The sequence below is a fragment of the Nannobrachium achirus genome (assembly GCF_963921795.1).
Source record: "Nannobrachium achirus genome assembly, chromosome: 24".
Lineage (NCBI taxonomy): Eukaryota > Metazoa > Chordata > Actinopteri > Myctophiformes > Myctophidae > Nannobrachium > Nannobrachium achirus.
In genome coordinates, this window is record NC_137831.1 from 7453490 (window position 1) to 7480960 (window position 27471).

A 27471-nucleotide genomic window follows, 5' to 3' on the forward strand; every position below is an offset into this window, starting at 1 on the left:
TTGTGCTGTATGCAGACAGTGGAGGGTGGAGGGAGCAAGGGGGATCGCTAGCAATCATTCTATTTCAATATCTGACTCCTATGCATGCATTTAAGAAAGAAATGACTGTGAAATGTTTCAGTTTTATCTGGACAAGTGACTTTTGTGCCCAGGCAAGTGAATGGGAAATGTACTTGCCCAAAGGACAAGTGCCTCAAAAAGTTAATATCAAGCACGTCCACTGATCTAAAGCATATCGTCTGTGACGTGGAACCAAAACTGTTACTTTTACCTTTCGGGATTCAAATTTTAAATCGGCAGATCCACAAGCCCAAAATGCGTCGTTCGCACTCTGTTTTGCACTGCGTTTCCAGCTTGTGGATCTGCTACTTTTGCTGCTTTCCTGTGACGCGGCAGTAGTATGATCAAGAAGGGCGCTAGTCTGGGATCACTTCACTTTCCGAGGTTTGATCCGGTCGGGAGAGGAAACCACTTCAAGTCATGTTGTAGTCCTCAAAGGACTACAATTTGCCGGAACTATCAAACCAAATTCAGTTTGAACCCAAAATAATTCCCCTGCGCTCGAGGGCATACTTTTAGGGCCTACCTAATAAACTCCTTGATGCGGCGTAGTTTTGCTTTTGAAAAATGTGTTTGGGATATGCATCTTTTGGTCCAACTCGTAGCGACTGGCAAGACTACACTAGGCTACTCCAGCATTTTAATAGGTATTGGGGAAACAAACGGAGGGAACCAAAACAAAGCGACGCCGCTTCTTCGGCTTGTGGTTTCCGCCTAGACTGGATCAAACCGCCCGTTGTTAATAACGATCACCAGGCTTTCCCTCAGAAAGCCTGGTGGACGAGGTTAGTAGGGCGCTATTTTACAAAAAAACGTACTGATCTGGAGATAAGAGGTTTTCTCTGCGCGGCGGCGACGATACGAGCAATAAATACATGGCCTCAATAAGTTTGGTAGCCGTTGGAAGGCGGAGGTTTGTGCGGGTCACCTCCCAGGTGTTGCGCTGCACTGTAACTGTGTGAAAGCCTTCAGTGCATGAGTAATGGTGTGGCTTAGCGGGTCAAAGACACTCCGTCTCCCTCGGAGGAGACCAGCACTTTATGTGGGCTAAACCCAGGGGTGTCGCACCACATTCTGGGCCCTGGGTACTTTAACTATTGAAAAATAGCAGATATACAAGCTGGGTTAGGGTTGCGAGCTGTTAGGGTTGCGAGCTGCGAGCTTGTAGATCTGCTATTTTTTTTAATTTGTGAAAATGTGTGCATTTTTTGGCAATATTTCAAATCCTAAGGTTTTTTGAAAATGTCAGTGGTGCTCAAACCTTTTCACGTGAAGGACCCCCAAAATTATAGGTATTTGGCCACGGACCCCCATGTTAAAATATTTAGTTCCAGGGACCATCCCAGAAGCAAAATTTGATCGGCTAAAAAAACACATATATTCAAAGATTTGCACACGTTTTCACGACGTATAAAAAAAATAGCAGATCTACAAGCTCGCAGCGCCCTGTGAGCTTGTAGATCTGCTATTTTTCAATAGCTAAAGTATAAAATAATTCCAGGCCCCTCCACCTTGGGCCCTAGTGGACTCAGTCCCACTTCCCCCCCCCCTTGTGACGCCCCTGGTTAAACCTAAAACCCATTCCCCTAGCCCAGGGAATGGTGCCCAGAAGAAGTTTAGAGCCAGAGCCAGCGTCTGATGCAGTATATCGGCAATTATGTGACTTTTTAGTCTGGTTGCCCCTGCACATTTTTGGACACTGCTCCTACATATTTTGGCCTAAAATCACGCAAAGCATCTCTAAAGTCATGTCATCAACATGGATCTGTCCCATTTCCCATATTCCCTCCTGATTGGCTACGATTGCCTTCTAAAGTTTGTGTATGCGACATGACGGTCGCTTATCTCCCGATTTAAGGAGTCTTACTGGTATAGTTTAATTTATATACATGTATTTGTGAACACATTTTCACTTGTTTTCCATTAATTAAAAACGTAACTTTTCCCAAATATGGAGACGACCAACATGGGTGCCCTAAAAGTTTGAGAACCACTGCTCTAACCACAAGGCTCCTGAGAGCTCGTAGGTGTGGAGATAGCGGTGGACAACGTTTCTCATTTGTTGCTGGGAACCCTCCCCCTAAGGACCCCCTGGGGGTCCTTGGAGAACCACTGTCCTACACAGTATCACAACAAGGTTGTGTCATTGAGTTTAAACTCCCCTCTGTCTGTCTCTCGAGTCTCTAGGTGTGTGTTCAGTTCAGCCAGGGTTAACTCCTCTCTGCACCATTTGCAATTTAAACATTTAGCAGACGCTCTTAATCCAGAGCGATTTACAATGTATGGTCATTAGGGCATTAACGACTTGTGATTTTTGCCAGTCGACTCGACTCAGTAAAAAGTTGAGTTGAAGTCGACTTTATCACATCACACACGACCCCCCCCCCCAATTATTTTGGGGGGGTCCCCAGATGATTAGCTTAATGTGCAACATTGTTTTCTCACTCAACTGTAAACAAACCAACAAAGTTTAAGTGTATAGAGGGTATCTTCACATCTAAAGTGACAATTTAAGGACTTTTTAATACCTCTAAAATGACAATGACATTGTCCAAATTGTCAAATATATAAAGGCAGAAATTGTGAAAATAGCAGATCTACATGCTCACAACGCCTCGCATCGCTATTTCACAATAGAACCATGTTATACCAAATGTAATGTAGCACTGTAATATTGGATCATTCCGTTCTTGACAATAAGCAATCCTGCTGTTTGAATGCTGTACAGACGCACGCATTGAGGGTAGGCAAGTGCTATGGGCTAAGGTGGAGTCTGAAGAGGTGAGTCTTCAGACCACTCTCTCTGTCTCTAGGTGTGCGTTCTCTACAGCTTGGGTTAACTCTCCCCTTTCTACAGTTTACAATTTAGGCATAAAGCAGACACTCTAAATCCAGAGCGACTTACAATAATCAAGCTAATACATCAATAAATCAACATCAATACATCAAATGCATATAAATAGTCATCTAAGAAAAAAGAACGTAGGTAGACCTATCACCTATTCAGTAAAAAAATGTTATATAAACCTAACTTACATGTATGCCGCTCATTGAGGGTAGGCAAGTGCCACAGTAACTGCTATGGGCTAAGGTGGAGTCTGAAGAGGTGAGTCCTCACTCTTCAGACCACGGTGGATGCTGGGGAGTGAGTCTGCTGTTCTAAGTGCGACAGGGAGTTTATTCCACAGTTTGGGGGCCAGGAGGGCAAAGAGTCTAGGACGAGTGGATCGTTGTCCTGTTTTATTTATTTTTTTTGTTCTCTGTCTCTCTGTGTCTGTCTGTCTGTCTGTCCAGTTGTGTGTTCATCCAGCGTTAACTCTTCTCTCTGTGTCTGTGTGTCTGTCCAGGTGTGTTAATCCAGGTTAACTCTTCTCTCTGTGTCTGTGTGTCTGTCCAGGTGTGTTAATCCAGGTTAACTCTTCTCTCTGTGTCTGTGTGTCTGTCCAGGTGTGTGTTCATCCAGCGTTAACTCTTCTCTCTGTGTCTGTGTGTCTGTCCAGGTGTGTTAATCCAGGTTAACTCTTCTCTCTGTGTCTGTGTGTCTGTCCAGGTGTGTGTTCATCCATGTTAACTCTTCTCTCTGTGTCTGTGTGTCTGTCCAGGTGTGTGTTCATCCATGTTAACTCTTCTCTCTCTGTGTCTGTGTGTCTGTCCAGGTGTGTGTTCATCCAGCGTTAACTCTTCTCTCTGTGTCTGTGTGTCTGTCCAGGTGTGTGTTCATCCAGCGTTAACTCTTCTCTCTCTGTGTCTGTGTGTCTGTCCAGGTGTGTGTTCATCCAGCGTTAACTCTTCTCTCTGTGTCTGTGTGTCTGTCCAGGTGTGTGTTCATCCAGCGTTAACTCTTCTCTCTCTGTGTCTGTCTGTCTGTCTGTGTGTCTGTCCAGGTGTGTTAATCCAGGGTTAACTCTTCTCTCTGTGTCTGTGTGTCTGTCCAGGTGTGTGTTCGGCCCGGGTGGTGAAGGTGTCCCCTGGACCTCTGATCAGAGTGCAGGGTCAGTCTGTGTCCATCAGGTGTGACGTCGGCGAGTACGAGGGCCCTCGGGAGCAGGTACAGTAAAGAGACCCCCAGGGGGGTCCCCACATTATTTTGGGGGGTCCCCAGTCGATTAACTCAATGTGCAATGTTGTTTTCTCACTCAACAGTAAACAAACCAAAATAAAGTTTAAGTGTATAGAGGGTATCTTCACATGTCTAAAGTGACAATTAAAGGACTTTTGAATACCTCTAAAATGACAAATTAAACATTGCCCAAATTGTCAAATATTAGAGCCAGAAATTGTGAAAATAGCAGATCTACATGCTGTGAGCATGTAGATCTGCTATTTTCACAATAGAACCGTGTTATACAAAATGTAATGCCTCAACTCTTAATGCTTGTCAGGGTGGGGGGGTCCCCAGTTAAAATATGATTATTTTGGGGATCACGGGCTGAAAAGGTTGAGAACCACTGCTCTATGCTATGCTCTCATAAGGAACCAGCTGGAGAAAACACTGGTGTCTTCAATCCATTCTTACGCGCACGCACGCACGCACGCACGCACGCACGCATGCACGCACACAGCCAACATCAGTGTTTTGTATTCTGTTAAGACTAAATAGGCCTCTACTGACAATTTCCTCAACAAATAATAACTAGACTAAAATGTTGAATGGAGGGACTAGTGGAGAAGCGATCCAGTAGAACTAAAATGCATCAGTGACAAAGTCATCTTATGTTTGCTTGCGCTCAGGCATTGCACTCTGAAAATAGCAGATGTACAAGCTCACAACGCGCCACAGCGCCACGCGTTGTGAACTTGCAGAGAGCTGCTATTTTCAGCATGCAACCAAGTGTAAAATCAGGCATTACGAGTCTTCATCATGGCCATCAAATAAACATTGGTCCTTTGCTAGATATATAGAATGAATAGCAGTGGCATCCTGAGAGCTCATAGGAAGAGTTATTGCGACCAAAGGTCGCAGTTTACCATGAGAAATGGCACAGCTCATCTCTGTGAAGCCGTGTGTCACACATTTTTTACAGCCTATGGGTTGGTTCCCTTGACACATCACTGTGACATCACCTTTGTAAAAGTCCATGTACTGGTATTCCCCAGAATCCTTTTTATGCCCATATATGAAGATCCCTGATGTCATCGATATATATCACTGGCCAGATGGCCAAGACATCGCCCATATCTGTGTGGCTGGTTCAGATAGGGATGTCCATGTATGGGCATAAAATATATTGTATGTTGTGATGTCATGGGATCCGCTCTAACAGAATCCCTTTTATGCCCATATATGGAGATCCCTGATGTTATCAGTATTAAGCCCATAAATCTAACAGGACTTCATATGGGAATGCCCATATATGGAGGAAGACAGCCCATATGTGTGCGGCTGGTTCAGACAGGGATCTCCATGTATGGGCATAAAAGGGATGTACTATATACAGTACATGGATCTCCTTATATGGGTAACTGGTCCGATATACATCACGGACGCATGTCGCCCTGAGGTGTCTTACTAGTTAGATGTAGAATGAACAGCAGTGGTACCCTGATCACCCAGGAGAACACAGAGAGAGTTGTCAGTGATTGAAATGTGCATGTGGGACGTCTGTAAATGGAACCGTAATGAGGACTGATGAGCCACATTAAGCTCATCTAACTTTTTTTTTTTTTTTTTTGGTTCCACGTGTTATTTCCTGTCCCGTTGACCTCTTCTAACTAGTGTTAATAATCATTTTTTACAATGTTCAACCTGTGTTTTAAATCCCACTGTACTGTACATACATACATCAAGCATCTATACTGGAGCAATTGGTGGCAAACCTAAACCAGAATGTTTAGCTACATATTCTCACAAACACCTCTCACAAACATAGCCACCACGTCGAACAAACGTGAAAATTTACAACTGTCCACATTTTAAACATGCCACTCTTTGAACCGCATTTATTTCAATTTAACAACATCTCGCCTCACGCAGAGCAGCCAGTCCTGACATAGTATTCTGAACATTCTGGCCAGTGCTGAAACGTCAAAATGATCATCAGGGTATCAAGTTACAGAGGGAGGGAGGGGGAGGGAGGGGGGAGAGGAGCTGAGCAGAGTAGAGTATCGAATTACAACAGAGGGTGTGTGTGTGTGTGTGTGTGTGTGTGTGTGTGTGTGTGTGTGTGTGTGTGTGTGTGTGTGTGTGTGTGTGTGTGTGTGTGTGTGTGTGTGTGTGTGTGTGTGTGTGTGTGTGTGTGTGTGTGTGTGTGTGTGTGTGTGTGTGTGTGTGTGTGTGTGTGTGTGTGTGTGTGTGCACGCACACACGCGTGCGTGCAAGCGTTTTTTTTTCCCCCAAAATTTTTTATTTTTTTCCAAAAAAAAATTTTTTTTCAAACATTTTTTTTTTCAAAAAACTTTTTTTTTCAAAAAAACTTTTTTTTCCTCAAAAAACTTTTTTTTTCTCAAAAAACTTTTTTTTTCTCAAAAAAATAATTACCCATATTTGGCCATTACACACACCACACTGCCGCAACATGGCGGTGAAGGCCGCACAGCGGCCGCAAACTTCTAGTACTGTACAATTAGTACACAGGGAAAGGGAGCATTTTCTGGTGCCCGGGGGAGGGAACTTGCTCTCACACCCAGCACAAGACTCATCTGCTCACTGCTCAGATCCAGTAGGAGCGAGATCATTTAGCGACCTCCGACCTGGTAGTTTTCACCGACCGGGTCAATAAATCTACCAACCGGGCTGCAAAATCACCGACCGGGCCAGGTCGGTGATTTACCGGCCCGGTCGGTAGATTTAGTGACCCAGTCTGTGATTTACCGGCCCGGTCGGTAGATTTAGCGACCCGGTCGGTAGATTTAGCAACTCGGTCGCTGAAAACTACCGACCAGGTTGCAACCCGGGTGGAGGTCGCTAAATGATCTCGCCCTCTCTCAGATACTGTAGTTCTGATGAGCGCACAGTGTTGGGGGTGAGCCTGTTGGCCAGCCGGCGGCCGTCTCATTCCCAGACGGTGTCCCTGAGAGGGCTGAGCAATGAACGAAACCAACATTTAATACGCAGAACAGTGGTTTTCAACCCTTTTCATGTCAAGGATCATTATTTGTTTGGCATTTGAGCCACGGACCACCATTTTACGAGATTGTGCCTCTTAAAACCAAAACCTAAACAGGCAAACGTTGATCGAAATAAAAATTATTCTATATTCTCTAATTGTGTAGACCAGGGGTCTTCAACGTTTTCAGGCCGGGGATCCCCAAACTGATGGGGAGATGGAGCAGGGACCCCCTACCACCTCTTAGGGTGGGGGGGTCAGGGCTACGACATATTTTTTTATTTTAAACATGTACAAGTTACAGCGACCAGGGTGGGCCGTACCACTACCATTTCTACTACTTATTAACTCTCCCCACGCTTTGAACGATAACGCTCGCCCCATTTTTTACAGAACCTCGATGCCAATACGGCGCTCGTTCGGTTCGTTCGTCTGATGACTGTAAGCTGATGAGGGGTCGCGCGGCCGTTTACTGTAAACACATTTTCCGCTGTGATGGTGTAAAAAATCCATTATGCGTTAGATCAACGGAGAACAATTCACTTCCTTGTTGATTTCCTCTGGCCCGGAGGCTCTGTAGCCAGTGACTGCTCTGAATGTACGGCAACACATAGCAGGACAATTCACATTCATTCTCGCATGACGCCGCCCTCTGCTGCCTGGCAGACCAAAGTGCACTATTGCACAACCCAAAAAAATAAAAATAAATAAATAAATGTCTGTCTGTCTATCTACTATAACGTCGCAAAGGTAAGCCGCTTTTTGATGGCGCCAGACCCAATAAATAAATAAATAATCTGGCAGTAGGAGAGTTAACTGAGAACCAATGTTAATAATATCAACAATCTGTCAATTGCATAGTAATCATGTATTCAAGCTATTCAAAATGGATAGAATCATAATTATTTTTTTAATATGAATGTGAAAAATGAAAAAAAGAAAGAAAAAAAAATTTTTTTTTGAAAACTTTTTTCTTTTCTTTTTTTTTTTTAAGCAATAATTTCGCGGACCCCCTGCAGTACCTCCGCGGACCCCCTAGGGGTCGCGGACCCCCTGTTGAAGACCCCTGGTGTAGACTTCTTGTAATTTAAATAATGCATATATTAAAAAAATATATATATAAAAATCAAAAGAGCGTAAAATGAAATGGACCCGGACCGGAAGGGTCCATTTGGTTTCATTTTACACTCTCAAGAGTTAAAGATCTATAAGTGTCCATTTAGTCATCATTAGCTGGGGACCACCTGGAACCCCCCCAAGGTCCACAGTTGGTCTCCGGACCACTGGTTGAAAACCGCTGGCATAGAACCTCTCGCGACTTCTTCTTGCTCATCTCGCTTAAACCCCGTCCTCTCTCTCTCTCTCTCTCTCTCTCTCTCCCTGCCCAGGACTTTGATTGGACGATGAAGAGGGAGGGCCTGCCCTCGCTGAACGTCATCTCCACCTTCGACAGCCGCTTCGCCGACGCCTCGCTGCGGGGCCGCGTGGACGCGGGCCTCATCTCCTACGAGCGCATCGCGGACGACGCCGTGGAGCTACGCATCCAGAAGGTCAAGGCCTCGGACGGGGGCGTCTACCAGTGCAAGACGCCCAGCACAGACTCTGTCATCAGCGGGAACTACGAGGCCGACGTCCTGCTCACTGGTAAGGGGACCAGATGAGACGCTCCAAATCCTGGGCCCTGGGCACAAGGATTCACTGCGGGCCCCCCATTAATGTTCTTCATTAGGGGGAGGAGGTTTAACCCATTTAGGCCTAGAAATATTGAATGCTTTAACCAGTGAAGAATAGCAGATATACAAGCTCACAGCGCGGCACTGAGTGCCGCGCTGCGACGCCTGCGAGCTTGTAGATCGAGCTTTAAGTCGTGAAAATGTGTGCAAATCTTTGACTATATGTATTTTCAAAGCGAACGTTTGTAACAAATATTTTGCTTCTGGGTGGTCCCTGGAACTAGATATTTTGAGATGGGGGTCCGTGGCCAAATACATATCATTTTGGGAGTCCTTCACATGAAAAGGTTTGAGAACCACTGACATGGTAGTCTCTCAAGAACAGACTGACTGAGCTCCAGTAAAGTGAAAAGGACCTTTTCTTTGGCGATGGCTGGCCAGATTGATGAAATAGAAACATGGGTTTTTCCAAAAATCCTAGAAGGATTCAAAAGACACTTATAGAATCAGGTCAATTTCAAATTTTCATGATTTTTCAAAAATAGCAGATCAACAAGCTTGCAGCCGCGCGCTTGTATATCTGCTATTTTTCAATAGTTAAAGCATTAAATAATAATACACTATACAGTAATGTGTACCCGTTCTAAATGGGTCTATTGAAAAATAGCAGATATACAAGCTTTTAGATCTGCTATTTTTGAAGAACCGTGATAATTTGTCTTTGAATGTTTCAAATCCTTCTAAGGTTTTTTGAAAAACCTATGTTTCTATGTCAGTGGTGCTCAAACCTTTTCATATGAAGGACCCCCAAAATGATATGTATTTGGCCACGGACCCCCATCTCAAAATATTTAGTTCCAGCCAGGGACCCCTCAAAAAGCAAAATTTGAGTTCACTTTAAAAAAATACATATATTCAAAGATTTGCACACATTTTCACGACTTTTCAAAAATAGCAGATCTACAAGCTCGCAGCGTTACTAGGGCCCCTCCACCTTGGGCTCTAGTAGCTCAGTCCCACTTTCCCCCCCTTGTGACGCCCCTGAAGAGGACCATGCTGTTGTTATAACTATGAAAACCGTCAAAACTTGTCCGTACTGTGGCAGTGGCGTCAGTTCAGAAAAAGTTAAGGTATGGCAACATGACTGGTGTCTTGCACGTGCGCAAAGCACCAGTCATGTTGCCATACCTTAGCAACAGGCATGATACATTTATTTTTCTACGGTTTCTTGGGCTGGATATGGCTGCCTGGATCGGTTGTTCAAGTGCAGCTAAACTTGGCATGTTATTAACGTGCCACAATTAACAATAATGCATTGCACCTGTGCAGCTGACCTGCGGAACCTGGGAATATACCATTTTGTCAAGATGGGGAGAATACAATTGTGGAGAATATAATACCTTGTTAAAGTGACCATTTTGTTACATTTTGCATTTGTAGTTATTTTACTGTAATTTAACAACATAACCAGCACAGATAGACAAAGAGACATTCTATAGTTAAAAGTAACTTTTATTTTCCCCCTGGACCCAGGGTATGGCAGCTGCATACCCCTGCCATACCCAATTGACGCCCCTGTACTGTGGGAGCATGCATGTTGTTGTTTGGCAGCGGAAACGGTGTGCGACGCATTGAGAGCTTGTAGATAAGGCTGTGGTCCAGAGGGTTCGAGGGCTGCAGAATGTAATGATGTCATGAACATGTCAAATGTCCACTTCCCATGGAAATACGGTACTGACAAAATCAATACATTTCACCCAACGGCAGGCGCAGGAATATGCCACCGACCTGGCCTTGGTGTTTGTGTGTGCGTGTGCGTGTGCGTGTGCGTGTGTGTGTGTGTGTGTGTGTGTGTGCGCTCGGTTTCAGTCTGTGCGGTTCATTGAATGCCACCCCCATATATTATTAACACCTGACCGGCTGCATATATCCTCCCACACACACACACACACACACACACACACACACACACACACACACACACACACACACACACACACACACACACACACACACACACACACACACACACACACACACACTCACACACACTCACTCACTCACTCACTCACTCACTCACTCACTCACTCACTCACTCACTCACTCACTCACTCACTCACTCACTCACTCACTCACTCACTCACTCACTCACTCTCACACAAACAAGGCATCAAAACAACACTCACACTACTCTCCCCAAGGCAAGTAGGCTTACACCATTACTGGCTAATAGGATAGCTTTCTCTCTCTGTCGCACGCACGCACGCACACACACACACACACACACCGGCCACTCGTGCCGGATAGCAGATGTCAGGTAGGTGTAGTTGGCTCGTGTCGAGAGAGAGAGAGAGAGAGAGAGAGAGAGAGAGAGAGAGAGAGAGAGAGAGAGAGAGAGAGAGAGAGAGAGAGAGAGAGAGAGAGAGAGAGAGAGAGAGAGAGAGAGAGAGAGAGAGAGAGAGAGAGAGAGAGAGAGAGGCCGTCTCCACTCATTCATGTCACATGACAGGTCGTTGTTCAGCATACAATGCATTATTTTCAACCAAAACACAATTATGTTGACAATGCGTTCTGTTCCCTAACTACTTAAGCTCTGTAATCTGTTGTACAATGAATATCCAAACAATACAGCACACATTGCAATTTGATTGTGACCGTCAGGTCGCAGTTACTATGAAAAGCTCCACCGGCTGTCAGTCAGTCTGTCACGTCACGTCACACTTTTGCCCTAGTCATATCTCCGCCACCGTTGGCCCTATCAATGCCAAACTTTGCACACACTCTCCTTGGATGGCAAATCACAACCTCCATCCCTCATTTCTCACATGGCCCTCTTCTAACGCCACCATGAGGCCGATATTTGCAAAACACATTTTTGGACACTGCTCCTACAGATTTTGGCCTAAAATCACAAATTTCCCATATTCCCTCCTGATTGGCTACGATTGCCTTCTAAAGTTTGTGTATGCGACCTGGCGGTCGCTTACCTCCCGAGTCTTACTGGTACTTGCGCTGCGTTTGATGCTAGGCTATATATCTTTTATTATTACTTTGGAACATTTTTAGAAAACATTTACTTTTATTTTCATTAATTTACTTTTTCCTTTTCTTTTCTTTTTTGTTTGTGGAAGACTTGGAAAATATTTAGATTTTTATTTTATTTTATTTTTTATTTTTATATTATGACATGCCCAACATACATTAGGGATAAAGTAAGTGCAAAGTGGCTACGGAGTCTTATATTTGAGATATGATATAATTCTCATGTTTAGTCAATTCACGGAGCTTTCTGTCAGAAACAAGTTGTAGTTTTGGGCAAGGTTGTAAGCAGTGCATGCTGAATATGTACGCACGGACACACACACACACACACACACACACACACACACACACACACACACACACACTTGGAGGAGGTGGATTTTGAGGCTTTATCGAATATACTATATGTGCATTTGTGAATGGAAACGGGTCAGACAATAAATGCGAATACATTATGACGTTCTGGATCCATATCGTCCTCCAACTTAACACTTTCCCCTGCCGCTTAACGTCCATTGTATAGCGTTTATATAGCCTGCTTCCAGACCAGAGACCCCGCCCACTCTCAGAGTGGACTCTTTCTCTGGTCTGGAGCTTAGTACATGAATCGGTTTTTATTTTCGGCTGTCCAATGAGCGCGCAGGGTGGGGGTGGGGGTGGGGTGGGTCTAACGAATATCCAATCCGCGCAGCAGTTGAAACGATTCAAACGAAGTTCACACACACACACACACACACACAGGCAGGCTGAGGAAGGCACACACACACACACACACACACGCACGAGCGCACTGATTTCACCAAGCTGTTTAATGTTGATTACAAGTTTCTGGTCGCAGTTCTGTGTGGAAGCAGTCACTGGCACAGACAGAGACACACACACAATCACACACACACTCCCCGACGGTGCGTCGCGTCCACCGTGCGTCTCGATCACCGTGCGTCGCGATCACTCGCGCGCGGACACGCGCGTGCACGCTCGCAAAAAAGTCCCCCGTAAATCGCTCAGAATGGAGCACAGTTTCAGACTAAAGCGTGAGCTGAGTCTGAAATCAGGCTAGCGTTTATAGCCCACAAAACAAACCTTGTTTGGCTAAATTCGCTTTGTCTTAAATACGCATTTCTGATAATTCGCTTCCCTAATTCAAAAAAGTTTATAGAAACATGGCTATAGAGACAACGTTACTTTCCAAAGGCAAATCTGCGATGGCCCTATCGCCAAAAAAATCCATATGGCATGTTCTAACTGTGTGCCAAATGTCATGCTTTTATCATAAAGTGCACGATTTTTGCGTGAAACGCTCGGACTATTAAAAATAAATTGTCTATAAATACAAACGAGACAACGGAAATAATGTTTTTGTTCTCGTCGTGTGTCGCGTTGCACCGTCCTCCTCACCTCCCGTAGAAAAGGAGGGTTTGATCTCCTCCTGCTTTCGCTGTCCTTTCAGTCAACGAACTGTCATGTCTTCTTCACAACACTTTCAACCTGATGTCTCTATTTTTGGGGGTGTCGTCATCCTACTATAAATACACCCATGCATCTGTCTGCGGTGTCTGTAGTTGTCTTGAGAACCGTGCATCACGATTATTACATAATCACCCAACCACAATTATTTGAGATAATCACAATTCGTTTTAGTGTAATAGTCTACACTACAGATACGATCAAGTAGGGCTTTAATTTATGAAAATAACACAGAAAGTTTAAATATGCTTAGTAAATATGGGGGGCACAGTGGCGCAGTGGTTAGCGCTTCGCCTCACAGCTAGAAGGTCCTGGGTTTGATTCCCGCCGGGGGACGCTGTGAGCGTGTTCCTCCCTCCGCGTCATCAGCACCCACACCCTAGGTGGGGTTGGCGATAGGGCCCTTCTCTCTGTGTGGAGTTTGCATGTTCTCCCCGTGTCTCCTAGGGTAGATACCCTCACAAAAACATGCAGTAATTCTGGTCTCAATAATGCCTCCCGTGCCTGATGGAGGGGAAAGAAACTGGTTGGAATAACGTGTTCCTTCCACGCGCTACGTCCAAACCAGGGAAATCTCCACTGTCAGGTGAAAAGAAGCAACTTGGGCTCCTCATGCATAGAAGGAAGCATGAGGTCAGTCCGTTGTCTCCCCAGGCGCGGCAGAGGGAGAGCAGAGCCCAGGATTACATAGGCAATTGGCACTGGGTGAAAAAAAAGGTTTACAAAATCGTGGAAAAAAAAAAAAAAAGTTTAAATATGGACATAGGCGGTTTCTGCCCGACAGCGAGGAAGTAAAAAAAAAAAACAAGCTAATGTTGGAGCAGGTCGGTACAGTGTGGCGTTATTTGGAACCACACGGAGGTACCGGGTGGCCCGACCACCTAAACCTAATCTTAACCCTAACCTCAGTAAAACTAATGCTGGTGAGTAGCTAACTAGTCCGGTAAAATTAAGGCAGAGGTTGGACAAAATTTTATTATTTAGTTTTTCAACTGATTCTGTTAGGAAATTAGGTCTACTAGCCAGGATAAAAAAAAATCTACCATGATCTGCTCACTGCAAATACCCACAGTGGCCAAATCAAGTTGGGCTCCCATCGACTTTCTATACAGGAGTTCTATACAGCGTTGAATGTTTCGTGGTCACTTTATGTATATATTCTTCTTCTCTTTTTGCAATAGCTTTCGACACTTTGTTTTATTTATCTTTTTTTGTGCTTGCTCTTTGGACTGTATACTACAGTACTCTTTTTCTTTTTTTTACTTCTCTGTAACTTGTAACCTTAACTGCTGTGCTGCCTCTGGGAAACTGAATTTCCCCTGTGGGATAATAAAGGTATCTATCTATCTATCTATCTATCTAGGAGGATAATACACCGAAAAAAAATCTGCTTTAAGTAGGATGTGAGGGGTCTAACTAGGGGTTTGTCATGATTCTGAATCCATTGCAAGCATTTGTTTTGCACAAAAAAAAACATTAATTGGCCCCAGAAAACGCCAACAAAAGATGAGTTTTTTGATGACTCATCACTTTTCATCACTAAACCATCATTTTCTGGGGCCATTTTTAGCCCAAGGAATGTTTTTTGCTTGCAATGGATTCAGCATCATGACAAACCCCTAGTTAGACCCCTCACATCCTACTTAAAGCTGATTTTTTTTTCTGGGTATTTTCCTCCTAGAAAGTCGATGGGAGCCCAACTTGATTTGGCCACTGTGGGTATTTGCAGTGAGCAGATTGTGGTAGATTTTTTATCCTGGCTAGTAGACCTAATTCCCTAACAGAATCAGTTGAAAAACTAAATAATAAAATGTTGTCCAACCTGACTGTATTTTTTTCCCTAGATTTACTAGACTAAACCTGCCGACGCTGGTGAAACTGGAGGTTCCGCCTAGAACTGTGGTGTGATTCCAAATTGCGCTACAGTGGGAGCTATACTGTAAGTGTGCGGCGTGACAGCGTGAAGCTAGTTAGCCTCATAATGCATCATCATGTTCGCTCTCTCTCTGCCGCTCCGCACAACTCCCCCGACACCTTGTTAAATTTAGCCCTGAATTAACTAGGCAGCGCAGTGTGTGTGTGTGTGTGTGTGTGCGCGTGTGTGCGTGTGTGTGTGTGTGCGTGCGTGTGTGTGTGTGTGTGTGTGTGTGTGTGTGTGTGTGTGTGTGTGTGTGTGTACTTGTAATACTATAACTTTGAGGACCAAACGTACCCATAAGTACAGTGTGGGGGTCCCTCATCTGATGGGAGTCTAATTTTGGGGTCCGTGGCACAAAAAGGTTGTGAAAAGTACTGATTTAGATCATTTATAGAATCAGCATCTGGGATTAATTTAATAGGATACATTTGGCAAAAGGATATTGTGAGAGCAAAGATAAATTGTTGTTTTATGTACCAGAAAACAGAGAGAGGATTTTTAGAGTTTTACACGTGGGAAAATATTCCGTTTTAGGGTTAGACATTTAAAGGTTCGGTTGGGGTTGGAGTTAGGGCCTGGTTGTGTTTGGGTGTTTTTAGATTTGGCTTTAGTTATTAAAGGAGTACTTCACCACTTTTCAACCTATCTTCATATAATTGGTCCTCACAAAAAAAATACCTTTTCTTTTTTTTTTCTCATTGGAGGGTTGCAGGCAGGTCAGAAACCCATCGTCTTGTGACATCATCGATTGGGAATCCAAGCTAATAGAAAATGCAGGCTTTCTACTCCTGAAAAGTCCATTGTTCTCGCCATAATAACAATCGGATTTTTTTTTATATATATATTGATTCATTTTTTTTTTGGGGAAAATGATGATGTAACAAGACGATGGATTTCTGAACTTCCCACAGCTCTCCTAGGAGACTTGGACCGAGTAGAAAAAGATTGTGCTATTTTATTATGAACATTAGTGAGGACCTATTATATGAAGATGGGTTGAAAAATGGCAAAGTCCTCACACGTTTAGTAATATAAGTGTGTGTGTGTGTGTGTGTGTGCGTGTGCGTGTGCGTGTGCGTGTGCGTGTGCGTGTGTGTGTGTGTGTGTGTGACATACAGTATGTACTTGGAGATATTGTTGTAATGTTGAACATCAGAGTAGTGCTCACAGTGAGAATGTTTGTGTGTTTGAGACAGATTTTTACATGCGTGTCAACTGACTTTCATTGCATTATGCAGAGCCATTGTGTGTGTGTGAGCACTGAGCGGTATGTTTACTGCTGAAGAGAATGAGGTGGGTGTGAGCGAGCGTGCACATGTGTGTGTGTGTGTGTGTGTGTGTGTACTATGTATTGTGTTTGATCGAGAAATGCATTTCTTTTAACTGGTGATTTCTAGTTCAGACATGCTAATAACATCCACAGCCACACACACACACACACACACACACACACACACACACCCACACCCACACCCACACGCACACACGCACACGCACACGCACACACACACACAAAGCGCTCGCGTCGCCCCAGCGGCGAAGATGTTTGCCGCTGTGAGGTTTTGCTCGTAAAAGATTCAACAACTCACTCACGGCCTTAATTTGCATAATATATATTTTCATCTCCTTGGTGACAGAAACGACGGTTCCATGGTAATATCGGGAGGAATTCTCCCACGATATTCTATCGACTCACTCAATTCATGCTTTGTAACCCCATTTAGGCCTAGAATTATTGAATGTTTTAACCAGTGAAAAATAGCAGATATACAAGCTCGCAGCGCGGCACCGAGTGCCGCGCTGCGAGCTTGTAGATCTGCTATTTTTGAAAAAGTCGTGAAAATGTGTGCAAATCTTTGAATATATGTATTTTCAAAGCGAACGTTTGTAACTCAAATTTTGCTTCTGGGTGGTCCCTGGAACTAGATATTTTGAGATGGGGGTCCGTGGCCAAATGCATATCATTTTGGGGGTCCTTCACATGAAAAGGATTGAGAACCACTGACATAGTAGTCTCTCAAGAACAGACTAACCGAGCTGAAAAGGACCTTTTCCTTAACGATGGCGAGCCAGATTGCTGACATAGAAACATAGGGTTTTTCAAAAAATCTTAGAAGGATTCAAAAGACACTTATAGAATCGGGTCAAAATTCCCGCTTTGTTCCCTATGGAGACACAAATAGCCCGCTTTGTTCCCTATGGAGACACGAAGAGCCTGCTTTGTTCCCTATGGAGACACAAAGAGCCTGCTTTGTTCCCTATGGAGACACAAAGAGCCTGCTTTGTTCCCTATGGAGAGACAAAGAGTTTCCTCAAATTATCGGGATCGGTATTCGAACCCGCGACCCGCTGTCAGGCATGAGAGCACCTGGACCGCTAGGCCAGCGGGCGCCCCTGCCTCAGCAACGTTTAAAGTCTCCGCAAGTCGATGTTCTTGCCATAACTGAAATGAATGGAGTCCAATGGCATCCTGGAAAGCCCTGGTTTTGCTTTGGAAAGTGGTCAACAGTCGTGTCAGTGTACAGTAAGTACACTGTGAGTCATAGTTAATGGACTAAGCAGCAGTCAGATCACACACCGCTAACGGTCCTTGATAAAATGTTCAGCTTGAAAGTCAGAGGAGGTCCTCTGGTATTACAGTTATGTTGTGTTGTCTGTGGTCTGACAGGGATAGGTCAATACAAGGCCGCTACGGAATAGCGCTAGCATTTCTGGAGAACGGGAATGCAGAGCTTCTGACAGTTTGCGAGATTAGACACACAAAGACAGACATACCGTACAGACACACAGACCCTCTTCTAGACCGGTGGTTCTCAACCTGTGGGTCGGGACCCCCAGGGGGGTCCCCAAATAATTGTTTTTTGGGGGGGGGGGGGGGTCCCCAGATGATTAACTTGTTTTCTAACTCAACAGTAAACAAACCAACATAAAGTTTAAGTGTATAGAGGGTACCTGCACATTTCTAAAGTGACAATTTAAAGGTGATACACCATGCATTTAAAAAGTATTTATGTCATATTGTTTATGTCCCAAAAACGTTTTTCAAAAGGTTTGAGGGTAAATTACCACTCCTGAATAGAGGGCCTCTCATTTTTGAATGGCTCTCAGAGCATTTTCAGCTGCTGTACCACCTTTTTGAAAAAGAAAAAAAAATCTTCAAAAACGGCCGTTTATGACGTCACAAACGGCAGCAAATCTGGACAGCCTGTTTTGAGAACCCATGGGATGCTTTTAACCTCCACCTTCCCAAAACCAGAGAAAGACACAACGGTCAGAAATGGGACTTTGTGAGGATAGAAGGTGCTAGTGGGACCCCAAAAAAAGGTTTTAAAATAGGAAAAGTGAATTTTCATGGTGTATCACCTTTAAGGACTTTTTAATACTACTAAAATGACAAATTAAACATTTGCCAAATTGTCAAATATCAGAGGCAGAAATTGCGAAAATGGCCGATCTACACGCTCACAAGGCCTCGCGTAGATCTGCCATTTTCACAATAGAACTGTGTTAAACAAAATGCACGTCGGGTGCGGGGGGGGGGTCCCCAGTTTAAATATGATTATTTTGGGGGTCCCGGCCTGTAAAGGTTGAAAAGCACTGTTCTAGACCGCTTGCCTCTATAGGAGCCATGGTGTAAGAAGTCTGCCATACTAGCTATATCATCAGCCATGATATTTGTTCCTGTTATATACATTTATATATACTGTATATATATACTGTTATATACATTTTACTGCCTCAAATGACATGAAACTCACATTTCTCTGAGGGTAGATCTCAAAATGAAAAAGTGATCTACTTCCTGTACTTAGCAGTATAGATTAGCCTGGGATCGCTTCCAATTTCTGGCTTTTGATCCGGTCGGGAGCGGATGACGTGCTACGTCATATTTGTATTCAAAACGGACTACAATTTGGCCGGAACTACCGACCGCAATCAGTTTTAACCTGGTTTTACTACCCCCTGTAGTAACTCTGAGGACCCCCTAGGGGTCCCGGACCCCCTGTTGAAGACCCCTGTTGTAAACTGGTCTAATCAGCGCAGAGGTCAAAGACACATTCCAGCCACGCTGACACAACCACATGATGCTTAATAAAACCCTACTGTACATAAGGCTGGTCCCTGTACACAAGGAACAAGATTAGATGAGGCTAATCGCTCCAATTACTCTGAAGCAAAGTAATTTGATACGCGAAGCGCATTAAGATAGTGATCATATTATGAAGCGTGGATGATTAATTACATTAATAATACTCTTGTGAAGTGGAATGCGTGGGGCGTGTTTCTGCTTTAACCACGTCTTGTTTTATTTGAGCTTCTCAGACCTCACTACTACGCTGTGAAGTCCTCAGTGCTTGTTCATCCATTTGTAAACTTTATTAGGGATTATTGTGCCCGGGTAGCTCAGTCGGTAGAGCTCTCGCCTTTGGCCCACAAGGTCATGGGTTTGATTCTGGGCACCACCAACTCGGCGTATGAGTAGCGCATTGTAACGGGGACAGACTCCTGCGTGTTACCGACTGATACCGACAATAAGCCACTCCCGAACCTACTTATTCTGTCTGTGTGTCTTCAACTCTCCCTCTCTCTCTTTCCAGTGTTAATTTAGTTCAGGAGTTTTTCAAACTGCTTTGACTCAGGGCACCCCTGTAAATCAGTGGTTGTCCACCTTTTCAGGCTGTGACCCCCAAAATATTCATATTTTAACTGGGGACCCCCCCCCCCCCCCCCCCCCGACCACCCTGACGAGCACTAAGAGTTGAGGCATTACATTGTGTATAACACGGTTCTATTGTGAAAATAGTAGATCTACATGCTCACAACGCCACAGGTTGCGAGGTGTTGTGAGCATGTAGATCTGACAATTTGGCCAAACTCTCCATGCATGTCATGATGGAGGAAGAGCCAGCTAATGCAACTGCCACTACTAGACCGAGAATTGCGAGTTTTTATTGGATGAACAAAATATTTGAATCAAATATTCGACTATTCGAATACTTAGAGGTTGAATAATTCATATACTAAAAATGACTATTCGTGAATGCCCTTTGTCTTACATTGCCAAAGCATCTCTCTCTACTCAGTATGTGTATCTCATCCGTCCAGACAGAGCGTGTGGTCAGGTCTGTGCCTGTAGGAAGTAGGTTAACAGCGTCACACAGACACAGCAGTACAACCACCTTCCTTCAGAGCAGCCGGTGGAGGTCAACCATGGAGCTGTAACAGTCTGGAGAGAACATAGTGTTCATTTGGGTCGACCTAAAACTATGGCGGAAAAATGTCCCGTCGACTGCCTTTTCTCTCACAAACGAAGACTAAATGTTTGTTTATTTTCTTGTTTTGTATTAGTTTGTTCGGTCGCAAGTTACTATGAAAAGCTCGACCGGCTGTGTCTGTCCGTCTGTCTGTCTGTCTGTCTGTCAGTCAGTCCATCACGTCACACTTTTGCCCCCACTCTATCTCTGGCACCGTTGGCCCTATTGATGTCAAACTTTGCACACCCACTTCTTGGATGGCAAATCACAACCTCCAACCCTGATTTCTCACATGGCCCTCTTCTAGCGCCACCATCAGACGGATGTGTGCTGCACTGCTCCTACAGATTTTGGCCTAAAATCACGCAAAGCGGTACACAGTATCTCTAAAGTCATGTCATCAACATGGATCCGTCCCATTTCCCGTATTCCCTCCTGATTGGCTACGATTGCCTTCTAAAGTTTGTGTATGGATTAGGGAGTCTTACTGGTTGTTATGTTTTCTTCTAGTATGAAGCTACTTATTGATTTAATAATAACAATAATCTTAGGGTTCAGCTTACACATGTTTTGGTCTGTTTATGTATTTTTATCTATGAAAGAAAAGGAAAATGTGTTGTATTAACTTACCCCAATGATCAAAATAAAACTACTACTACTACTACTACTACTACTACTAAATGAAAACTACCGCATACTGCCATATCCCAGGGGGTCACGGTGGCGCAGTCGGTAGCGCTGTCGCCCCACAGCTAGAAGGTCCCGGGTTCGATTCCCGCCGGGGGATGCTGTGGGCACTGGGGGCGTGTTCGCTCCTCAGCGAGCATCAGTGACCATAATGTATTTGGGGTTGGCAGAGGGGCCTTTCTTTGTGGAGTCTACATGTTCTCCCCGTGTCTCCTAGGGTAGGTACCCTCACAAAAAACATGCAGTAATCAAGGTCTCTATAATGCCTCCCCCTGGTCAGCCGGGGCGCCAACTTGGGATGCGCGTCCTAATTGGGGAAAACGCGTCCTACTTGGGAAACTGACCCACCCTGTCAGGTGATAAGAAGCGGCTTGCTCACTCCTCTTGCATTGAAGGCAGCATGAGAATAAATAAATACTGACACATCCTACCTTTATAATGACCCCAGCATTTCCCTTTCAAACACAATCACCGGTAAAAACGTAAAGTCACTCACCAGGCAGGAGGTCACAGTGCCGGTGTGTCACCTTTGCTAATGAGCGCTACGTACTATAATGGTAGTGACATACAGTACACTGCATGTTAGTGTTCACATCACTACGTACTATAATGGTAGTGACATACAGTACACTGCATGTTAGTGTTCACATCACTACGTACTATAATGGTAGTGACATACAGTACACTGCATGTTAGTGTTCACATCACTACGTACTATAATGGTAGTGACATACAGTACACTGCATGTTAGTGTTCACATCACTACGTACTATAATGGTAGTGACATACAGTACACTGCATGTTAGTGTTCACATCACTACGTACTATAATGGTAGTGGCATACAGTAGACTGCATGTTAGTGTTCACATCACTACGTACTATAATGGTAGTGACATACAGTACACTGCATGTTAGTGTTCACATCACTACGTACTATAATGGTAGTGACATACAGTACACTGCATGTTAGTGTTCACATCACTACGTACTATAATGGTAGTGACATACAGTACACTGCATGTTAGTGTTAACATCACTACGTACTATAATGGTAGTGACATACAGTACACTGCATGTTAGTGTTCACATCACTACGTACTATAATGGTAGTGACATACAGTAGACTGCATGTTAGTGTTAACATCACTACGTACTATAATGGTAGTGACATACAGTACACTGCATGTTAGTGTTCACATCACTACGTACTATAATGGTAGTGACATACAGTAGACTGCATGTTAGTGTTAACATCACTACGTACTATAATGGTAGTGACATACAGTACACTGCATGTTAGTGTTCACATCACTACGTACTATAATGGTAGTGACATACAGTACACTGCATGTTAGTGTTCACATCACTACGTACTATAATGGTAGTGACATACAGTACACTGCATGTTAGTGTTCACATCACTACGTACTATAATGGTAGTGACATACAGTACACTGCATGTTAGTGTTCACATCACTACGTACTATAATGGTAGTGACATACAGTACACTGCATGTTAGTGTTCACATCACTACGTACTATAATGGTAGTGACATACAGTACACTGCATGTTAGTGTTCACATCACTACGTACTATAATGGTAGTGACATACAGTACACTGCATGTTAGTGTTAACATCACTACGTACTATAATGGTAGTGACATACAGTACACTGCATGTTAGTGTTCACATCACTACGTACTATAATGGTAGTGACATACAGTACACTGCATGTTAGTGTTCACATCACTACGTACTATAATGGTAGTGACATACAGTACACTGCATGTTAGTGTTAACATCACTACGTACTATAATGGTAGTGACATACAGTACACTGCATGTTAGTGTTAACATCACTACGTACTATAATGGTAGTGACATACAGTACACTGCATGTTAGTGTTCACATCACTACGTACTATAATGGTAGTGACATACAGTACACTGCATGTTAGTGTTCACATCACTACGTACTATAATGGTAGTGACATACAGTACACTGCATGTTAGTGTTCACATCACTGATTAACCTTGAGACGGAGATAGAGAGGACAATACACACACGCACACATATCTACACGCTCACAATGCATCATTCTGGCTGAGACCCGTTGTGAGCTTGTACCGGACGGGTAACGTCTGACACTGTGGTTCCCCTGACACATCACTGTGACATCACAGGTGACATCACAGTGATGTCAGATACTCAGAGCAGGGATCTCCATACATGGGCATAAAAGGGATTGTATCCCAGATGATGCTCTGTTAGGAGAACCACACTAACAGAATCCATTAGTAGTCCATGGGCCATACGAGATGTTGGTATCAGAATTTTTGAAAAGCTCTATATCTGTAGATTATATTTTGGTATGATAAACCTTTCTGAGACACAGCTAAATTGGTGTTATCAGCCGCTAGAGTTGGTGTCCCATTAACTTTGCTATACAGGGAAAAAAAGAGCAAAAAATTAATCTGCTTTAAGTAGCATATGAGGGGTCAAACTAGGATTTTTTCATGATTCTGAATCCATTGCAAGCATCTGTTTTGCATGAAAAACATTCCTTGCCCCATATGGTTTAGTGATGAGTCATCACTTTCTCACTTTTGTGGGGGCTGTTTTAGCCCAAGGAATGTTTTTCGTGCAAAAAACAAAATGCTTGCAATGGATTCAGAATCATGAAAACCCCCTAGTTTGACCCCTCATATGCTACTTAAAGCAGGTTATTCTTTAGCTTTTTTCCCCTGTATAGCAAAGTTAATGGGGCACCAACTCTAGCGGCTGATAACACCAATTTAGCTGTGTCTCAGAAAGGTTTATCATACCAAAATATAATCTACAGATATAGAGCTTTTCAAAAATGCATGGTAACCTTTGCCACCTTTCCGATACCGACATCTCTTATTTCCCATGGACTATATGGCCAAGACAGATGGCCAAGACACATGCCGTGACCTCTGCTTTTCCCCCTTAGGCGTCTTACTGGTTTTATATTATGGTTGTACGTTTGGGTGTCGGGGAAGACACTGAATGTTTCTTTTGGAAGTCGAGATGAAATTAAAACGTGTGCGTGAAGCCCTGGGATACGAGATTGTTCTCAACAAAACATGCGAGTCTTAATGACTTTAATGACTCAATCGCTGATCCCTGTAACGTCTCGTTGTCACCACAGACATCCAACTCCATTGTGATCCCTCGTCGTCTTCTGGTGCCAAAACCCAGAGTAACTCGAGAACATGATTCCTCTTGTCACTCCGGTGTGTTGGTAAGCAGAAGCCAACCCCACAGGCAAACCTTTTTCTCCCAACAAGTGACAGCTGTTGAATTGCTTGGTGACACGTGTATGAAATAAAAGAATCGGGCTTACAGGATGGTTTGGCTTTGGTGTATTTATTTTAGACACCCAGAGAGCATTTAAACAGGGTTCCCACGGTCATGAAATTCCTGGAAATATTTTGAAATTAGACAAATATTTTTCCAGTACTGGAAACGTTTGGGAATTGATAAAGGGTCCTGGAAGGTCCTGGAAAAAATGGTTATGCATTGTCTTTGGTTATTGATTTTGTTAATACATCTGAAATGACAAATTCAACATTGGCCAAATTGTCAAATATTAGAGGCAGAAATTGTGAAATTAGCAGATCTACATGCTCACAACGCCTCGCAACGCGAGGTGTTGTGAGCACGTAGATCTGCTATTTTCACAATAGAACCGTGTTATACAAAATTCCTCAACTCTTAGTGCTAGTCAGGGTGCCGTTCAAATATTATTTCGGGGGTCACGGCCTGAAAAGGTTGAGAACCACCGGCATACACTACCTGTCTTTGGGCATTGCACATACTGTAGGAGTAAGCGACTTGTTATTGAGCTGAATTATTGTTATATAGTCCTGGAAATCGGGTTAAATATTCTGGAAAAGTTTGGGAATTTAATTGGTAAAGATGTGTGGGAACCCTGATTTAAAGGACGACTTCAACCTATCTTCAAACAATTGGTTCTCACTGATGTTCATGATAAAATAGCACCATTTTCTTTCTACTCGGTCGGTGTCTCATTTGCTACGCTTTAATGGAAGCTATTCTCGTCATAATATAAAATCTATATATCTATATTTTAATGGTGTTGGTTGTTACTCGTAGTTACAGTTGACCTTGCAGGGCGACCAAGGCGTGTCTGGTTGTAAATCCTCATGGCTACCTGCACAAAGGACAAGTCTGTCTGTCTGTCTGACTGTGTCTTTCTGTCAGTCGATGTTTCGATCAATCATATTCTACTGCTATATACTCTACTATAACAATGTATACTTTATATACAGTATATACCAACGAGAGACTGTGTGTGTGTGTGTGTGTGTGTGTGTGTGTGTGTGTGTGTGTGTGTGTGTGTGTGTGTGCGTGTGCGTGTGTGGTGGGTATGCGTGCCACACCTTTCCATGCCGGCAAGGCTTTGTGAGGCCACTCCTTTGGGGGTTGACTCATAGGCACACGCACACACACACACACACAACCAGGCACGCATGCACACACACACACACGCACACAACCAGGCACGCATGCACATACACACACACACACACACAACCAGGCACGCATGCACACACACATACACACACAACCAGGCACGCATGCACACACACATACACACACAACCAGGCACGCATGCACACACATGCGGAACATTACGTGTTATTGTGTTTGTTTTTCATTTGTCTTCTCTTCAAAAGGAAATGACCTTGACACGAAAACACTCCACGCACGCACGCACGCACGCACGCACGCACGCACGCGCACACACACACACACACACAGCAATTATAATACCACACATGTTCTCTCTCTCTCTCTGTTGCTTTATTCTCTCACCCTCAGACACGCCCCCTTTATGCCTTTCACTGTCTCTGCACACCTGAATGTCACATGATACGCGCACGCATGCCACACACGCCGCACACGCCGCACGCACGCACGCACGCACGCACAGGTATTAATAGACTGCCGTTTCATGAATATCTTTCATTTCGCTACTTTTCACCACACATAAAACATCAACTTCTGTCAACGAGGCATCGCCAGATTACTAGTTTGATGTGACATATAATGTCAATTCGCAGGTGCCTTTTCACCCCGCACCTTGTGCCTTTAACCCATTTAGAACAGGTACAGATTATTGTGTATCATTATTGTATGCTTTAACTATTGAAAAATAGCAGATATACAAACTCTCACTATTCAAATATTTACACACATTCAGTGCCACGCTTTGAGCTTGTATATCTGCTATTTATCACTGGTTAAAGCATTCAATAATGCTAGGCCTAAATGGGTTTTAAAGGAGCTATAGTCAACTTTTTCATTGTAGGGCCGACACTTTGTTTACATCCTAGTCTATAGACTAGAATGTAAACAAAGCGTCGGTCTGACAACGGCCCAAATGATTATTTTATCATTATGTTATGCTTTTTGTGGTCATTTTTGAATAGAAACACATATATGAAGCTTATTTTTTTATAAAATATTTTCGAAACATTATTTTTATTTTAGCATCCGTTTTTCAAGAAAAAGTTGACTATAGCTCCTTTAATAAACCAAAAAAAAAAAAGAATACTAGTTTGTCTTTTGAGCGCCAGGAAGATTTTCCTCACAGTTTCTACTATACTAGTCTGGACATTCGGCTCTCACTGGTATCGTAGTTTAACTCAACGAGTATCGTAATTTAAAGTACACAAACAAACACACGTGTGCGTCACTCAGCGGGCGAACCACAAGGCAGGTGTTGTGATCTGGGCTGCAAGTTGATATGATCTGTCGCGTGATTGACGGCCTGCCATCTCTGCTCCACTCTCACTGTTTCACACACACACACACACACACACACACACACACACACACACACACACACACACACACACACACACACACACGCACACACACACACACACACTGGTCTAACAGGTTGGTGAGACTTGGCAGGCGTCCACAGAGTCCTGAGTTACTGCACGCACACCCTGAACTCCTCAGTGTTTATGTGACCCTGTGAGGGTGTTCAGGTGGACCTGGAAGGGTCTCACAATTAAGCCCCTTTAGTGCAGTCATTATATGAAAAAACCTAGGACAAATTGCAATAGTAGCAAACTCAACTGATTCTGTATCCTCATTATGTCCTTAGTGAGGGAAAAAAAGTCCCAAGGAATCCCATCACGGGAAAGTTTTGAAAACGACCTACCTTCACTTACTATACACTACACTATAAAGGAAAATATGACTCCCAAAAAATCTGCTTTAAGTGGGATGTGAGGGGTCAAACTAGGGTTTTTTAATT

At 43.8% G+C, this 27471-nt stretch overlaps 2 protein-coding genes across 2 annotated transcripts in view; one reads left to right on the top strand and one right to left on the bottom strand.

The window, feature by feature from the left end:
• tgds (TDP-glucose 4,6-dehydratase) overlaps positions 1-27471 on the bottom strand; it is a 273449-nt gene that overhangs the window by 31346 nt on the left and 214632 nt on the right. The window lies entirely within an intron of this gene.
• ptgfrnb (prostaglandin F2 receptor inhibitor b) overlaps positions 1-27471 on the top strand; it is a gene marked incomplete at both ends in the record, with an annotated part of 142864 nt that overhangs the window by 22727 nt on the left and 92666 nt on the right. The window contains 6 exons of the mRNA XM_080720154.1: positions 3408-3421; positions 3561-3574; positions 3717-3769; positions 3878-3894; positions 3996-4108; positions 8495-8750. Of these exons, the coding sequence (XP_080576280.1) occupies positions 3408-3421; positions 3561-3574; positions 3717-3769; positions 3878-3894; positions 3996-4108; positions 8495-8750 (467 nt within the window). The remainder of the gene's footprint in view (positions 1-3407; positions 3422-3560; positions 3575-3716; positions 3770-3877; positions 3895-3995; positions 4109-8494; positions 8751-27471) is intronic.